This window comes from Lepidochelys kempii, chromosome 6 (assembly GCF_965140285.1).
Source record: "Lepidochelys kempii isolate rLepKem1 chromosome 6, rLepKem1.hap1, whole genome shotgun sequence".
Lineage (NCBI taxonomy): Eukaryota > Metazoa > Chordata > Testudines > Cheloniidae > Lepidochelys > Lepidochelys kempii.
Window position 1 is genome coordinate 38,623,291 of NC_136385.1, and position 19,289 is coordinate 38,642,579.

The 19,289-nt window shown below is 41.5% G+C and overlaps 1 protein-coding gene across 4 annotated transcripts in view; it reads left to right on the forward strand.

The window, feature by feature from the left end:
* Positions 1-19,289, forward strand: part of PARVA (parvin alpha) — an 83,773-nt gene that overhangs the window by 29,464 nt on the left and 35,020 nt on the right. The window contains exon 2 of one of the 4 annotated variants that reach the window (XM_073347627.2): positions 1,212-1,281. The exons of 2 other annotated variants lie outside the window; for them this stretch is intronic. In XM_073347627.2, the coding sequence (XP_073203728.1) occupies positions 1,212-1,281 (70 nt within the window). Of the gene's footprint in view, positions 1-1,211; positions 1,282-14,732; positions 14,863-19,289 lie in introns of those variants that run through there. One more of the 4 variants, XM_073347628.2, reaches the window with a different exon arrangement.

Sequence of the window (19,289 nt, forward strand, 5' to 3'; positions counted from 1 at the left end):
ACAGACTTTTAATTATTTCTGACAAATACCTTTGTGATGTGTATAAGTATTATTCCCATTTTACATGTGGGGAATCTGAAACACAATGACCTGTTTCTTGGGACACCGCTTAAGTCTATGAAAGAGCCAGCCCTAGAGCTCAGGTGTTTCTACCGCAGAGTATGTCTCTACGCGGTCGGTGTGGTGGCAGATGTTGGCATTCCTGAGCCAGCTTTGATCAAGCTGGCTCGCTAAAAATAGCAGCGAAGCTGCAGCAGCACAGGCAGTGGCATCGGCTAGCTGCTCTAAGTACATACCCTGGGTCCCAGGCAGGTATGTACTCAGACTGCTCGTCAGTCCTGCTGCCCACGGCTTCATAGCTATTTTTAGAGAGCTAACTTGATCAGAGCTAGCTAAGGGCATTCCTACACGTAGTGTAATCACAGTTTCAATGTAGGCATACCCTCAGTCCTGTGTTCAGTATGCTAGATTACACTGCCTCTTGAATATTTAAAGTACTATCTCTCTCTCCCCTTTTCTTACCTTCTTTCTCCATTCTGTTCTCCCAAGTAATTTTAATTCTTGCTTTGCTCATTTTCCTGTGGGGCGCTTTTCTTGTTTACGTGCATATCCATCTAATGCCAAAAGAATAAAGAGCTGATGGATTTTGAAAAGGTAAGGAATTGTAGAAACCACAACAAAAGACTGGGCTGGGATTTGTTACTTTTTTTTGCTTTCTTGTGACCCTACTTTGACTTCTGAAATTAATTTTTTTTTAAATCATTTAGTTTTTCAAGGCCTGTTTCTTTATCGACTGAAGCATATAATTTTACTCACATGGGTAAAAGCTGTGTCTTTAAACCTTTCCAGGATCAGGTCCTTAGTTTTTAAGTGGATTATGAGATCAGAAAAAAACAAAACCACCCCAAAAACCAAATGTAGAACTGATTGATCGAAACTTCAGAAGAGCCTAGAGACTTTTTGTAGAAAATGTTACATATAAATGTTGCTAGCTAGCCCAGATCTACGGAGTATAAAAAGAGAGACTCATTTTCCCTGCACGCTGAATCTGTTGTGTCTCAGGAGCTCTAACATTTATCAGTTTAAAAATGAATTGTGTATAGACAAATGCATGCTACATGATTCCCCATTTTACTCAAGGAGTTAACAGTCTGGAGCTGTGCTTGATGAACCAGATGGTCTTTAACAGTAACATTGTTCATATTGTTTAGATTATCCTGTTGCAAGTACAGTGCCTCGTTTACCTTTTATGGAAGAAAGTGTGGAAAATTGACCACAGATGTAAGTAACCAAGAATGATGTCTGAGGCAATTCTTACCAGGCCTCCCTCTCTAACACGCCTGATCCTGCAGATAAAAATAAATAGAGAAATGTGAGGCAGCATGAGAAACATCTAGTGTTACCTATTTAAGTATTTAATTTGAGCTCTGTGAGCTACTAAAATCTTTATTTTTTTTAAACTGAGACGTCTTCATATTGGATTAGTTTCAGTCATACAATGTAGGCAGCCTGAATGTATATTTTATCCAGGTACTAAATAGCACATAATTAAATATTTTTTTCCATCCTGTTTAAAAAGGGAGGAGGAGAAGCCAAATACGCTGACCTCAAACACAGTTTCTGACCCAAAAATCTTCCTGAAGAGATTGGCGCCCATTTTGTGCTGTAATGAGAGAGTGTGCAATCCCCCTTAATATTGATTTGATTGGTATCATAAGCAAAGGCTGTGCCAAGTTAATTAGAGCTAGTCCATTGTTACTCCTAATAATGTATGACTGAGTTTGTGCCGTGTCTTGAAAGGCAGTCCCAGATAGAAATAAACTTTTTTTAGACAAGTATCTCTTTTGTGCTGTATCTGGAATTGGAAGGTACAGTGCTTAAACAGAACAAAGGAAAATCGCCACAAATGAAAGCAATAAACCCTGTTTTATAAAGTCCTTTTATTTCCTATCACTTTTCTCTCTCTCCCTCATTTCCTTCCTCTTATTAGGAGCTGCTGTCAAACGGCATTTACTTCTGGCAAGTGGTTCCCTTCGGAGCTCTAAAGCTGACACCACTGCATTTGCATGCAGGTGCTACTGCAATAGAGTGTAGCCCCTCTTGCCGCATGCCCCCTGGGACCAGAGAGGGCCATAAACCCATTCATCACTTGTAGACCCAGAAACTGAAAAACTCCAATTTGTTTTTATAAATTAAATGTCTTGGCTTGTATCCCTTTAGCCTATGGTTGAAAACAAGATGGCAGCTTTCTTTGACCTTGTTGACAGCAACACTCTCCTTTATTACACCTAGACTTAAATAAAAGATATTAGAAGTGTTTCCTATCTCAGTCAGTGCTTTTGATCTTCATTCTGAGAACACATTGAGCCTTTGTTACATAAGTGAAACTTCAATGACTTCCAGATGCGTGGAGTAGCCGATCGTGGAACTTGGCCCCATAGCTCTAACACTGTGAAATTGCCACATATATAATTAATACAAATTGTAATTAAAAATTGTTCTTCGGGAGAAATATCCATTATACTGAAGAAATATCAGGAAGTTTGAGATTAAACTCCAAACTCTGCAATATAAGTTACTAACATAAAAACAAGAGAGTTAGCAATTTTCCCTATGGAGAAGAAAATAGGCTTTTACCTTTCAGATGGAAAATACAGCAATGAATCCCTTTTTAAAATGCTGCTAAATTGCACACTATAGAGAGTTAGTATGCCCGTCTCTAATACTTGTAGATCACAAGTAAAGTTCTTGTAAGTTCTTGTAGATCACAAGTAAAAATAAGTTTTAGACTTGAATGGCAGCATGGTTTAATGGACTAAAGCATGGGTCTGGGAGCCAGGAACTCCTAAATTCTAATCCTTCTCTCATGTGGGGTACTGGGAAAATCCTCTCTTTGTCTGTTGTTCTCATCTGTAAAATGGGTGTTGTGACAAATCCCTGCATCAAAGTGATATTGTGAGACTTAGATTGTAGTTCTACTATGAAAAGTGACCTTGTAAAAGTGGCAAAGAGACCTGTGGCACCTTATAGACTAACAGATGTATTGGAGCATAAGCTTTCATGGGTGAATACCCACTTCTTCAGATGCATGTAGTGGAAATTTCCAGAGGCAGGTATAAATATGCAAGCAGGAATCAGGCTAGGGATAATGAGGTTAGTTCAATCAGGGACGATGAGGCCCTCTTCTAGCAGTTGAGGTGTGAACACCAAGGGAGGAGAAACTGCTTTTGTAGTTGGCTAGCCAGTCACAGTCCTTGTTTAATCCTGAGCTGATGGTGTCAAATTTGCAAATGAACTGAAGCTCAGCAGTTTCTCTTTGAAGTCTGGTCCTGAAGTTTTTTAGCTGCAGAATGGCTACCTTTAAATCTGCTATTGTGTGTCCAGGGAGATTGAGGTGTTCTCCTACAGGTTTTTGTATATTGCCATTCCTAATATCTGATTTGTGTCCATTTATCCTTTTACGTAGGGACTGTCCAGTTTGGCCGATGTACATAGCAGAGGGGCATTGCTGGCATGTGATGGTGTATATTACATTGGTGGATGTGCAGGTGAATGAACCAGTGATGGTGGGGTTGATCTGGTTAGGTCCTGTGATGGTATCGCTGGTGTAGATATGTTGGTAGAGTTGGCATCGGGGTTTGTTGCATGGATTGGTTCCTGAGCTAGAGTTACTACGGTGCGGTGTGTCGTTGCTGGTGAGAATATGCTTCAGGTTGGTGGGTTGTCTGTGGGTGAGGACTGGCCTGCCTCCCAAGGCCTGTGAAAGTGAGGGATCGTTGTCCAAGATGGGTTGTAGATCACTGATGGTGCGTTTGAGAGGTTTTAGCTAAGGACTGTATGTGATGGCCAGTGGAGTTCTGTTGGTTTCTTTCTTGGGCTTGTCTTGCAGCAGGAGGCTTCTGGGTACATGTCTGGCTCTGTTGATCTGTTCCTTATTTCCTCGTGCAGGTATCTTTGTCGCTTTTACAGATCCAGACTAACACGGCTACCCCTCTGATACTTTTAAAAGTGGTGTTTCCATACACAACAGATCTGCTGCTCCCCGAGCATACTCAAATTCGTATCTGCTTACTTCAGTGACAAAAATGATGATTTAGTTTTCTACTCCTGCTAGCACTGCAGAACCACCACAGCTATGGGAGAGGGAGTTTGATGCAATTCTGGCTAATATATCATCAACCGACTTCTTTACTAACTTAATACTGCAGGGCAAAATTCTACCCTCTGTTATCTGTGAAACCCCTTTGAAACCAATAGGATTGCTGAAGTGAAATTGAGGGCAGGATATGGCTGGCAGATTCTTTATTACTCCTAAAGATGGACAAGCCAGAATGAAAACAGCTAATTTTAGTGATCCCTGGTTGAGTTTGGAGAGCTGGCCATTAAAAAAATTAAAATCAGCTAGTTAATATTTGTGCAACCTTTCGCAGTAGTACATTGTAAAATCTGATAAGCAGAGATGGTTTCAAAACAAAACCCCAGATCTGTCCATATTGTCGTAATTACCAGAGAAAAGTACAGACAACTGGATTTTGTGCTTGGACTGGGTATTCTTCATGACAGTTGTGCAAGGCTGATATCTTTCTCCTGCTTTTTAACTCATTCAAACTAGTGTTGTCAGAAAAGATTGGAATCAGTCCAGGGTTTTGGGTGTTCTGGTTTTAATTTCTTAGACCTGGAAGTGTAGTGAATTTTAATGCAGGGTTTTGCAAGGTTTGGCACAAAGTTCCTGTAATTTAATCTGGATTCCTGGTAGGTAATTAATTATTTTTTTTTAAATCATGTAGCTCCAGAAGGATGGCAGCAGGAGAGAAATTTTCTTTTACAACTAGCCCATAGGAGTCTCCTGCTGGTCCATTGAGTATAGGAAAGTTTTAGTGGACTGCAGACCTAAGAAAATAAACCACCTTTTGTTATCTAGAGCTGACAGGTGAGAGGATGAACAGAGAATAACTGTAGTTAGCACCGCCTTATGGAGCCATTGCTACGTACACCAAACTTTCTCAGATATTTGGTAGCATGTCAGGTATACAACAAGCTCAGGGGCAAGTGCTGAAGGCATGTTAGCTTCTAGGCCAGGGGCAGGCAAACGTTTTGGCCTGAGGGCCACATCGGGTTTCCAAAATTGTATGGAGGGCCGGTTAGGGGAGGCTGTGTCTCAGCCCCTGCCTCCTATCCGACCCCCCCTGCTTCTTGCCCCCTGATGGCTCCCCCGGGAATCCTGCCCCAGCTAACTCCCCTGTTTCCTGTCCTCTGATGGCCCCCCCAGGACCCATGCCCCATCCACCACCCCTTGTTCCCTGACCACCCCCGGACTCCCCACCCCTGACTGCCCCCTGCCACCCCATCCAACCCCCCCTCATTCCCGATTCCCTCCCCCCGGGGCCCCTGCCCCATCCAACCCTCCTGCTCCCCGCCCTCTGACCGCCCCGACCACTATCCACACCCCTGCCCCCTGACCACCACCCCAAACTCCCCTGCCCTCTTACTGTGCTGCCTGGGGCACCAATGGCTGGCTGCGCCACCCAGAGCACCGGTTCAGGCTGGGGCTCCGCAACTGTGCTGCCCGGCCGCCCAGAGCATTGCGTCGGCGGCACAGCACGCTGAGGCTGTGTGGGAGAGGGAACAGAAAGGGAGAGGGCCATGGGCTAGCCTCCTGGGCCAGGCAGGAGGGTCCTGCGGGCCGGATGTGGCCCGCAGGCCGGAGTTTGCCCACCTCTGTTCTAGGTCATGTAGACACTAGCATCTGGTGGGTTCACAATAAGTATCATCACACAGCTCAGTTGAAAGGATTTTAATTTACTAGGACTGGCAGAAAAGAAAGGGGAAAGATAGTATCTCAGTATGATGGCTTCGTCAGTTACAACTGAAGAGCAACACAGTACTTACTTACTCTGTCTCTAGAGAATTGTTCAATTGGAGGGTTAGAAAGATAATAACCTGCACAGCAGAGTCATAGTAAAGGAAATTGCTTAATTTTTTTCCTTGTTCTGTGGCATCCTGCTTCCCTCATGCCTAGTCCACAAAGGAAGGGGAATGATGTTAAAACTAGAGATGGGCCCAAACTGGTAACGTTTCTCGAAACTCTTGTACTAGACTTTGATGGTTTAGATAAAATAGAACTCAGGAGCTGAACCGTACCAGGTCTGGCAAAACCTATGAATGAGGCTTTCCAAAACAAAGAGTACCTGCTTTGCTTATTATGGGTGATAGGTCAACGCTTTATACTTTTTTTGAATTCCTAACCTCCTCCTCCCTGAACGTGGTGGTTCGGACCAAATGGAAATAGATCTGAATCTGCCCCTGGTTTTACAAAATCAAATCCCAGCTTGTAAGCTTTAGAAAAAAAAGAACTTTCTTAGCTCAGCTCTCTACAAAATATGTTCTTTTTGGCCTTGAGGTTCCAGAACTGAATCATTCACTTTTTCAATAAACTAAATGTACCTATTGATCTTTAAAAAGATCTGTGCTCTGAACCCTGGCATAAAACTTTTTGGGCTTAGAGTTCAATATTCAAATACCTACAAAAAGTATCCGTTTTATACTGACAGGTTTCAGAGTAGCAGCCATGTTAGTCTGTATTCGCAAAAAGAAAAGGAGGTCTTGTGGCACCTTAGAGACTAATAAAAAAGGAGTACTTGTGGCACTGTAGAGACTAACAAATTTGTAAGTCTCTAAGGTGCCACAAGTACTCCTTTTCTTTTTACGTTTTATACTGTGTGTCATAGGGTCATCCTTCTAGCTTCCTAATCCCAAATGTACACGACATCGGTTATAAAGCATGATAAACTTATGAAAACAGCCAAACTGGCTTCATAAAGCATCTATACAACTCTCCAAAAGTCAAGGTAATTCTTGATTCAGAGTTGCCTTAGTGAGAGTTAAGTGCTAGGTCTGGTAGAAAGGAAAGCAGCATTATATATATTTACCACATAATCTAAAAAGCCACTTGTGCTTATTTTTACTCAAACTGGTAACAAAATATTCTCTCTGCACATGACTCAAGAGAGAAACTTTGTTTTACTAGTTTCTATCTTGTATTCTGGTGTTTTTTCTTCAAAAGTTCTGCGACTCTAAATTTAAACTTGGGAATGCAAGCCCTCCTGGAGAGGCACTGTGGGCTCATGGCTAATGCACTTGACTGGAACTCAAAAGGAGACCTGGGTTCTATTTCTATCTCTGCCACTCGCCTGCTGGGTAATCTTGGGCAGGGTACTTCACTGCTTAGTCAATTTTCCTATCTGTAAAATGGGGATAATAATATTTACCTTCCTTTGTAAAGTGCTTTGAGATTTGATGATGATAAGAGCTATGTGGTGGAATTATTTTATTTTAAAAATATTGTAGAATATAGGAAAGAGATCTTTTGTATTTTTGGTATCCTGTAAAAATGAAAAGATTTTTTTTTCCTTTCAGAATTACCTTTTCACAAACTATGCCACTATTGGTAGAAGCCTGTTTTCATGGCTAAGACTATAATGAAAGCCATCTACCAGCTAGGGTTCCAGGAATAACCTACACATCTGCTGCAATCAGCCAAAAACATAGAGACTGTTATTGAGATGAGTGGTTTTGGTTAATATGCATCATGAAGCAGAAAAAATTATGCCTATATATTTCAGGGCAGAGGTAATTCTCAAGAAATTGTGTGTAGAGAGAAATAATGTATGGTTAGGGAATAAAAATGTAAGCCTTGAACTTCCTATCCTGAATATATAAATCACTGCAAGTTTTAAAGCTCTTGCATGACTCATATAGAGAGGTCATTGACCAAATTTGCTGATGCAGGCAGGATGAAACAAATTTGGCTACATTTTTATGATTTTTTTCCTGCTGCTGTTAGCTTTTTTTATTTACCCAAAGTAATACAATTTTCCAGAAAACTGTAGCAATTCTGACATATGGAACTGCTAACCAATTCACTGTCTAGGTGCATAACTGTATGGGAACAGTGGTTGTCAGTAAATTGCTTAATGTGTGACAGGAAAGTAGTCTCTCACAGGAAACTTATTGCCAGCTAGGTAATATTCTAGAGAGAGAGTGAGAGAGAACAAAAAAGAAGTGGAGTATATAATGCAGTTTAGCAGATAGGATCCTGAGATGACGGAAATTGGAGTCCAAGATAAGTAAGAAAGAGACAAAGGGAAGACAGAGAGAAAGTAACAAGAAAGGGACAAGAAACGAAAGATGGTCTTGTTCAAATACAAGTCAGAGGGTCAAGAGGCTTAGGCTCTATTCCTGGCAGTGTCACACGGACCTTGGGCCTGATTATGACCTCACTTACACCGGTGTAAATCAGGAGTAATCACTGCAATTTTTCACCTGTGGAAGTGAGATCGTAATCTGTAACACTGAGCAAATTACCTAGTGCTAGATTCTGCTAGATATACTCTCACTGAATAGTACCTTACTTCGCAAGTGGCCCTATTGAAATCAATAGAAACTATAACACTGGAGGAAGATACTACTAATACGAGTAAGGGTGGCAGTATCTGGCAGTTAATCTCTTTAGGACTGATTCTGATCTCCGTACTAGTTTTACATCACTGGAACTCTGTTGACTTAAGTGTACTTTCTCTCCCTTTCTACTGGCATTAGTAAGGGCAGAGTCAAGCCCTTTGTGCCTCAGTTTCCTTACCTATGAAACAGTGATCATTCTACACTACTTCATTACTCAATATAAGTATATCTGGTTAGTCAAGCTTTAGACCAGCACATAGCCTGATTTAATAGTGGGCAATGGGAGTTACTGGTTTGGAGGGGGGAGTTATATTGTTGAGCATTTCAAGTTGAAAAGCTTATGAATGGATTTTTTTTCGTAAGGACTGGGAGTATCTCTATGGATGTAAGTCACCTAGAGACGTGAATATAAATATAATAACAAATGTGATTCTTTCATCCTGTGTGTTGCGACTCCCCAAGCTGTTTGCAAGATGAAAGTTGGTGGTCTTGTCATATATTTATTCACACTTGGACCTTTTGCAAGAGGCACAACAAATAACAACTGCATAGCTGTGGATTTGTCAACCTACTGAGAGTCTGTCTCTTAATCTGAAGTCATTTTTTATATGAGTGAATCATGTTGTGTTAGTGGTAATTTATTTTAGTAGATAATATAATGATAAATTAAACAGTAAAAAGTCACCAGAACCAGATGGTATTCACCCAAGTGTTCTGAAGGAACTCAAATATGAGAACTACTAACTTTGGTATGTAACCTGTTGCTTAAATCAGCCTCTGTACCAGATGAGTGGTGGATAGCTCATGTAATGCCAGTTTTTTTAAAAGGCTCCAGAGATGATCCTGGCAGCTACCGGCTGTTAAGTCTAACTTCAGTACCAAGAAAATTGGTTGAAACTACAGTAAAGAACAGAATTATCAGACACATAGATGAACATGCTGTGTCGGGGAAGAGTCAACACAGCTTTTGTAAAGGGAAATCATGCATCACCAAACTATTAGAATTCTTTGAGAGGATCAACAAACATGTAGACAAGAGTGATCCAGTGGATATAGTGTACTTGGACTTTTTCGGAAAGCCTTTGACAAGGTCTCTCACCAAAGGCTCTTAAGCACAGTAAGCAATCCTGGGATAAGACGGAAGGTCCTGTCATGGATCAGTCATTGGTTCCAAGATAGGAAACAAAGGGTAGGAATAATTGGTCAGTTTTCATATGGGAGAGAGGTAAATAGCAGGATCCCCCAAGGCTTTGTGCTAGAACCAGTGCTGTTCAACATATTCATAAATGATCTTAAAAAGAGGTAAACAGTAAGGTGGCTAAGTTTGCAGATGATACAAAATTAGTCAAGATAGTTAAGTCCAAAGCTGACTGCAGAGTGTTACAAAGGGAGCTCACTGTGTGACTGGACAACAAAATGGCAGATGAAATTCAATGTTGATAAATATAAAGTGGAAAACATAATTCCAACTATACATACAAAATCAACTTGTACCACTCAAGAAAGAGATCTAGGAGTCATTGTGGATAGTTCTCTGAAAACATCTGCTCAGTGAGCAGCAGCAGTCAAAAAAGCTAACAATGTTAGGAACCATTAAGAAAGGGATAGATAATAAAGCACAAAATATCGTAATGCCACTGTATAAATCCATGGTATGGCCACACCTTGAATGGAGTTCTGATTGCCCCATCCCTAAAAAGATATATTAGAATTGGAAATACATACAGAGAAGGGCAACAAAAATGAATAGGGGTATGGAACAGCTTCCCTATGAGGAGAGATTAAAAAGACTGGGACTGTTCATCTTAGAAAAGAGATGAATAAAGGGAGAAATGATAAAGGTCTATAAAACCATGACCGATGTGGAGAAAGTGAATAAAGAAGTGTTATTTACTCCTTCCCATAACACAAGAATGAAGGGGGTCACCCAATGAAATGAACAGGCAGCAGATGTAAAAAAAACCCAAAAAACAGCACAACACACAAGAAATTACTCCTGCAAGAGTGCACCGTCAACCTGCGGAACTTGTTGGCAGGGGATGTTGAGAAGGCCAAAAGTATAAGTGGGTTCAAAAAATTGTTAGGTAAGTTCATGGAGGATCTGGTCTGATCTGGTATGGCCATTCTGTTCTTAATGTTTTGCTGTCCTGAGCTTCAGTCCTCTAGAATTGCTGAGCTTGAATGATACTTGCCAATGTAACACTTGTCACTTGCCCTACATTTTCTTTGAAGAATTATTATATTTGCACTTCTAAAAATACAACCCTGACAATTGTCCACTCCTTTTTGCAAAATGCTAATCTGTTTCAGTATGATTCATGTGTGGATTTTACCCTTTGTTAAGGTTCCCGGTGAAAATGAGTTTTTCCAAAGTCCTCAGTGTTGGCCTGATTTTTCTCCCATTGAAATCTGAGTTTTGTTGAGAGCTTTTGAAAATGCCACCCTATACTTTCACTCTTAGCTATTGCTAAGAGAATTTTGAATATCTAGCGCATTGTGTTTTCTAGGCCAGATTCTTGACCGTGGTTAAGGGCCCTTTGCACTGACTGCTAGTGTGGTGCAAAATGACTTTAAAGCAACCCTACTGGAACGCATAAAACCACCATGGCAGGTTTTACACCATTTGCTCCGCCACTCTCCCTGGGAGAGAGGATGTGTTAGCTGCAAGAAGAGATATTCCAGGGTGTGGAGCTGGAGGGCACAGCACTCTGCGGTCAGCAGAGCAGGGTCTAGGAGACCACTGAGGCAGCTTTCTTTATGAAAGGGTCATTTTAGCCTCTGTCAACCTCAGGATTGGGGGAGGCAGGGCAGTGGTGTAGAGCCCTCACCATAGTTACACTGAGCATGAGTTCTGGCCCATTATCTCTCTCTCTCTGGGTTCTTATATCACAGTAATTTTGCTTCTCCTTATTCATACAATGTGTATTCTTTTTTTCCCTGACAAGATTCCTGTCTTTTTCCATTCAAGTAGATTAGATTCATATTTTTAAGTGAATCTGCATCCTTCTGTGATCTACGCACCCTTAAAATGCCTCAAGGGGAGTTTGACAGACACAATACATGTGTGGGACTTAGAGACTATAAGAAATAGCCTGACTGGCTTTTACTTTAAAAACAACAACAGCTTCTCTTACATTATTTTGCTGCATTTTAATTACCACACTCTGTAACACTATATTGTTAAGAAAAGTATCATCCTCCAGGGTGCAGCAGTAGGCATGCCTGGGTGTGGTAGAGTATGGGGGACTTTCCAACAGTTTTTCACCCTTCAGTCCTAGTGGCAAGTTGCAGGGCTCCTAATAAAAATTAGAGAAACCTCAAGGCTTCTTAACCTTCACTTGCAGTAACTTCTATGAAATAGTGAGACAGATAGTGTGGCTTAGTGGAGAGGGCAATGGCCTGGGGTTCAGTTCTTGCCTATACCAGTGGTGTTTTGGGTGGCCTTGGGCAAGTCCTTTCACCACTCTGTGTCTCAGTCTCCCCATCTGTAAAATGGAAATATTGGTACTTTGACTTCCTTTGAGATCTATGGATGAACAAGTGCTTTATAACAGCTAGGTATAGATAGATGCTGATGCCTCTTATGCGTAGTGTGCGGGGAGAGGCGGTGATGCAGAGCTGACTACTCTGGCTTTGCCACCTGGGGATGTCCCTGCACACAACTAGCTCACTGTCCCTTTTGTACAGGGTAGAGCAAAAAAGAAAGAGTAGCATCCAGGATCAGGCCCTGTAATTTTTTGATAGATTTTATTAATATAAACAGAAAGCCAAATTATTTACTGGTGCAAACTGATGTAACAGAATTTGGCTTAGTATTTTTAAAAATATCCTGGCATAACATCAAGTTTTTTAAACACAAATTTCTCAAGCCAAATGCTGTGTTTGTTGGCTTATCTGTTTAAACTGGAGGCACATCACTTCTCATATAATCAACAGTTTAAAGATGGTCCATAAATCATTAATTTTTATGACATATGAGGTTAGGCAGAGTGCATTTTTTCTACTACTATCTGGATTTTCTCAGGACCTAGATAATTTTATCTCATTTACATCAAACATGCAGGTAACTTTAGAATTCTGTGTCTGCATTATTTCTAGGGAGGCATAATACAATTACAAATGACAGTAATTGACATTACATGCTTTAATTAAATTTCCTCCTCTCTGAACCAAAACCTTTTAACCAAGCATTGCAGTGCTATTTCTGTATTTCTTTGTTACATGGGTTAATGTGCTATGTGGCAGATATGGTATTTATCCATTTTCACAAATTAAGCTATCAGTATCATGTTGACTTTAAATTGTTTCCTATATTGATGGCCAAAACCACTTGAAAAAGATTTCCCTCCTCCCTTTGCTAAACTTCCTATTTTAATGAAGCTGAAAATTGTGGGGCTGAAAATCAACCCTTTATGACAGTTTGGGAAGCCTAGGCCCAAAGCATCTCACCAATATGCTGTTCTTTTCTGCAATGATTTCTGCTTAGGGCAAAGGGAAGCACATTTTCTGAATATGAGACTAATAAAATGATTAATTTCTTCTAGATTACAGGAAGTAGAAGTGAAATCCTGTTTGAGGTTGTTTGTGGGAAGCGAAAATGGATTGACAGGAGTGTGTACTTACAAAACTTTGCTCCCCAACCCCAAGCATGTGCTTCAGACCTGAATTCTAAACTTCCTAACTAAACAGACTCCTGCAAATGTTATCCCTCAGAAAACAACCCCACTCTGGTTATTACAAAGCTCCCATTCTTGCCCACTGAATACTACTGTAACTACACCCAGGTACATTAGTTTAATTAGACAGGGTCCTCCTGGAACTATGGTAGGTACAAGCAGTGTTTTAAAGAGGAAATCAGAGGAAAGACCGAGAAAACTTTCGGTATTTCATCTCATTTTTTCCACAGTTAACTGGTGTTATTCAAATGGCAGCACTCTCACCTTCCTGCTCTGAGAGGAAGCGGGTGCTGATGCAGTATGCCAGGTGGATAGCCCTCATTATTGTAGAGGGCTACTCAGCAGAACATCCAGGAGAGAGGCTGGAGCTCAGTGAACAGCCCATCAACCACAATGTTTTTCATTAAGGAACATATGTGAGTTAAGTGCCCCACCTAAAGCTCCCCCATAGCTACACCGTGATTGGTGCAATGCAAGAGCCTTTTGTAGAGTACATTGTATCTTTTCTATGATGGGTCACTTCAGAACCAGGAGCAAGGGTGAGTGGTGGTTTGTAGCACAGATGAATAACTCTGACCACCCCACAGTGTCCATTTATGACTTTGGCAGTGGTAATTCCAATGAAGTTTAAATGGAAACTAGATAGGTAACCACTTTCTGCTGCTCAGGATGGAGCCAGTCATGTGTCATTTCCTCCTTGTGCTCCAAGTGGAAACGGGCGTTCAGGAACTTTTACAGCTCCTTTTTTAATATCTTCATAGCAATTCAGTTTTGACACCAAGTCAAAACTGATTATTATTTCATCTGGTCCTCTACTAAGCCACAATCACTCTAGAGGGGAAGAGGATTATATATTTTCCTTTCCCAGGTGTTTTACTGTCCTGTGGTGTCTCATGCATTTTCACTCCTTGCCCTCCAACTTTCTGTATGTGATTGTTTCCATTTTAGGGCCTGATCCTCCTTCTGTTGGAGTTTTGTCATCTATTTTAGTGGGAGTAGGACCTATAGATGGAGAAGAGGCACAGTGGGTAGGAGTGGAATTTGAACTTCCCTTGTACCATATTACACTTGCATCTCAATTCTGGAAATATATTTTAATTATTTGGAGGCTTATGTTGATTTTCACTCTTCAACCACTTTTAGATTTTTTTATCATTCTGCACCTCTGATTTTTTTCAAAACCAATGCAGGCAAAAATCCAGGTGTTCTACTTCCTGTTGCCATGTCTCCATTCTGCCCTGCCCCATCCTTTTAGGATAACTATGGTTCTATCCCAAATTGTAAGGGGGAAAATACCAGTTATTCATCATTAGAACTGGACTCTGAGATTGCATGAAATTACATGCCTTACAGACGCCATTCGAGTTTTTCATTCGATCATATGACAGGTAAAGATATAGTCAAAGCTGCATCTTCGCTCTCCAGACAACAACCTGCCAAGCTGCGAAAGGCAGATTTTGTTTGTTTTGCAGATGGTCTGTGAGTCTCATGTGGCATCATATTAAATTATATAGGCAGTCAGTCATTTGTTCTGAAGTGATGCACTGAGCTGAGAGATATATCAGGAGCGTTCTGTTGGAAAACAAGCTCAACAGCTACGAATACAGCTTCACAGAACAGCAACAAAAAGGGGGCCTTGAAATACCTTACAGACAGCTCCTTGTGCAGATAAAATGAGGGTGACTTGGATAGTGTACAATGGGCTGTGGAGCCTTTTGCCCTAAAGGTAAGAGATCCTACACTACTCATCAGTGTTTTTCATGTTTCAATTTCTATGGTGTCTGAGTATTACTTTCTGCACTTACATTTTTGTAAGGGGTGTTAATTTTTGTTTTCTAATATTTTAAAATTGAGGGCAGGTGGTTATTGTCCTGTTGCCTTGGTCAGACTTTGCATTGTGAAGCTCCCACCAGTTAACAGTGGAAGACAACATTGTAGTTTGTTCATTTCAAATGTTATTCTGGGTCTCAAATATTTCTACAATATGAGATATTAACTAGGGTGTGATTCTAGACCCACTGAAGGTCAATGCAAGTGTTACTGTTAACTTCAGTGAGTGCAGGATCAGACTCTTAGTAATATCTGAACCAATGTGAAAATTATATGAAATAAACTTCAGAGTCTGAATTTCTACATAGGGATAAATTGCTTAGTTTATTCAAAAGCATGTTTCAGATGGGTTTGTGTGACAGAGAGTACTTTAGTTTTTCATATTATTTTCACTTCACTAAATATTTCTTAATACGAATAGCTGTAAGTAATTGTTGTTTTCAATCCACAAGCCCTTTTGGTACATAAAGCAGTTTAAATAAGATGCTATTGAAATTAAATCAATATTTATGACTTTAACATCTGCACGTTGAAAATTATGTTTGGAGACCTCTGAATTTGTGTTAATGCTATGGAAAATCCGTTTAAGATTATTTACTCAGATTCTAGCATTCGTCCAATACAAAGTGGCAAAACTTTGAATCTGGACTAGAATTACTATTAGTCTCAATATTCTGGATGTTGAAAAAAGAAGCTAGATATTGAGGAGTGTGAGTGAAGTACACTTAACAGGCAGTATGTTGTAGGTAGCTATTTCTAGTGCTATAGCCCTGCTTGATGGGAGCTAGCAAATGATTGTATGAGCTACTTCTTGTTCAAAGTATCTTGGAAAGAACAACAGCAAAGTATGTGCAGTTCACAATACAGTTTATTCCTATAATGCTGTTGCTGATATTGTGTACCACTTGTTTTCTAATTTAACAACGTGGTAATACTGTACTCCAACAAATAACACCAGTACACCACTTCCCTGGGAAGAGGCAACCGGAGGCTAGAGCAGGTGATTGGGTTTAGAAAGAAATTACTGCAGATTGGGAATGCACAAGAGGATTTATGAAGGGTTCGTGAAGAGCGATTCATAGGGCATGATGAAAATTCCCAGAGCTGAGATGTAGGAGCTAGGATGGTCTTGTGATTATGGCATAGAACGGGGAATCAAGAGGTTTGGGTGCTATTCCTGTATGACTGCTAGCAAGTCACTAGGGATAGATTTTTAAACACCCAGCTTCCCTTCTACAGGTACAGATTATCTACACAGACAGGGAGGCTGAGTCTTGACCCAACTCAAAATGTATCCCTTAATCAATTTGTGCATCACTTTTTCCCATCTGTAAAAAGGGCATAGTAATAATTTCCTACTTCTCTGGGATGTTGAAGCTGGAGGGTAGGGATAGGATACAGAGGGACCTAGACAAATTAGAGGATTGGGCCAAAAGAAATCTGATGAGGTTCAACAAGGACAAGTGCAGAGTCCTGCACTTAGGACGGAAGAATCCAATGCACAGCTACAGTCTAGGGACCAAGTGGCTAGGCAGCAGTTCTGCAGAAAAGGACCTAGGGGTTACAGTGAACAAGAAGCTGGATATGAGTCAACAGTGTGCCCTTGTTGCCAAAAAGGCTAACGGCATTTTGGGCTGTATAAGTAGGAGTATTGCCAGCAGATCAAGGACGTGATCATTCCCCTCTATTCGACATTGGTGAGGCCTCATCTGTAGTACTGTGTCCAATTTTGGGCCCCACACTACAAGAAGGATGTGGAAAAATTGGAAAGAGTCTAGTGGAGAGCAACAAAAATGATTAGGGGACTGGAGCACATGACTTATGAGGAGAGGCTGAGGGAACTGGAATTATTTAGTCTGCAAAAGAGAAGAATGAGGAGGGATTTGATAGCTGCTTTCAACTACCTGAAAGGGGGTTCCAAAGAGGATGGATCTAGAGTGTTCTCAGTGGTACCAGATGACCGAACAAGGAGTAGTGGTCTCAAGTTGCAGTGGTTTAGGTTGGATGTTAGGAAAAACTTTTTCACTAGGAGGGTGGTGAAGCACTGGAATGGATTACCTAGGGAGGTGGTGGAATCTCCTTCCTTAGAGGTTTTCAAAGGCTTGTTCAGGCTTGACAAAGCCCTGGCTGGGATGATTTAGTTGGGGATTGGTCCTGCTTTGAGCAGGGGGTTGGACTAGATGACCTCCTGAGGTCCCTTCCAACCCTGATATTCTATGATTCTGTGATTCTAAATTAATTAACTTCGGTAAAGTGTGTTGAGAGGTTAAAATGGAAAGTGCTGGCTCATTCCCTGTATTAACTGAAGAGTAACTCAGTTTCCCCAGGCTAGGATCCTGGACTCTTGTATTGGTTTCCCAGCCATGCCTCTGAGACCTTACTCTGCCTCCCAGTTTTCTGAGATCATCTTCTTTTTAAATTTTCAGTTTAATTTTCAAAGCAAAGCATAAAAACCTTATTACTGATTGAAAAGAGTAGCAATGGCCCAGAGCAGTGGTTCTCAACTTATTACACAATGTGTTACCTGGGCTGCAGGGCAGCAGTAACCTGGACCCTGACCCCAGACCCGTGCCATGTGAGGGCAGCTGGCTGCCCGCCCTGGACCCCTGCCACGCAGCTGCCCCAGACCCTGCGGGTCTGGCTGGGAGCCCCAGACCCCGTGGAGAGGGCCAGCTACCATGACCCTGGGTCTCTGCCCCTGCAGGGTGGGCCGGCTGCCCTGACCCTTGGTCCCTGACCCTGCCAGGCAGGCTGGCTGGCCTGGACTCCGGGCCCCTGATTGTGCTGCGCCAGGCAGCCGGGAACCTGGCGAACCCTAGCATGCGGGCTGGCCTTGAGCACACAGCTGAGCTGGGTCGCAGCTGTGTGCTAATTGTGCCGCATGTGGCCCGGGGGTTGACAGCCGCTGGCCCAGAGTCTCAGCTGTGGCTAGTACGCATTAGGTATAGCTGTGAAGGAGGGGGACACAAAAGATTTAGCTGCAGCTCCCTGATTTCTGGAGCTGGTTCTATAGCTGGGGCATAGATTAGAGAGCATCTGGGCTATTCTAATCTATGTCATATGACTAGGGCCCTCAAGGGGCTTTCCACTAGCCAGGAATTGCCAGAGCCCTAATGTGCTGCAGCCATGCCCTTCCAATCCCTCAAAAATCCCTCAAATGCTCCTTAGCTTGTGGACAATAAGGGTGGGAGCTATGCTGGATGAGGGCTCATCTGTGCCAGGGAAATTCCCAGCTAATGAGATTCTAGCTTGGTTCTGACATGCTGCTTTCTCTTATGAGTTTTTACAAACTTTGGATTTCTTCACAAAGTGTACCAAAAAGGCAGCTGAAAATGAGGCATTCTTGGCCTTGTCAGGTGTATAAAACAGTCAAGTCCTTAGTGGAGGTATTTCTGTGTCATCATCTTTTAACACATGCCCCAACTTTTTTTTACATTTTAAGTTACATATTTTCTATACACTACTCTTAACAACATCTTGCAGTAATGCAGCACCATTCATTAGAGGAACTGAATTCTCTAACTATACACACATTAACTGAGCCTCATGACACCACTGTGCCAAAGGTAAGTAGTGTTATGCCTCTCCTGTGGAAGAGTAAAGTTGTCCAATGCTGCAAAGAAGAATAGAGCCCAAGAACTGACTCCCTGTACACTGCTCTAACCACTAGGCAGCGTGGCCTCTCAACAATGAAGCTACAGTTATAAATGCTTATAATCTGCCTTTGGTTCATCAACATACAGGCTTCCAATGGCTTTCCTATCTAAAAGGTCGCTGTCAAGGTTTCTGGGCCTTAAAATGAACATACTTTGATAGACACTACATGTTATCTCTCTCACATTAAAACATGTAGACATGTACTTTTCTTGAAGCAGTAAATTACAAAACAGAATCCTGAAGTCTAGTTGATTCAGAAACTGTCAATAGGTTATAGAACCTGCTGGCTGTAAGAAAATAAAAAATCAAATTGGGAATTCCTTAAGCACTTATGCTATGTAAATAACAATAAGTGGCAGTGAGGTGGAAGAAAAGTCACCAGTTGCCTGAACTAAGAATCTTGAAACAAGAACTAACTTGTTAGGCAGGATCGCATATTGAATTACCCTGAGAAGGATGAGGAGGGAGAGACCAATACATACATTCTTCCCATCAGCGCACGGCAGTTAATTCAGTATCTTAAAACATAGTGGCTTGTCTGAGATCATGATTCCCAAACTGTAGGTCCTGACTCTCCAGAGAATTGTAGAGAGCAGGCAGGTCACAGGAGATTACACAAAAATATTACATTTTACAAAAATTAAATGCATGTAAAGTGATTTTTAA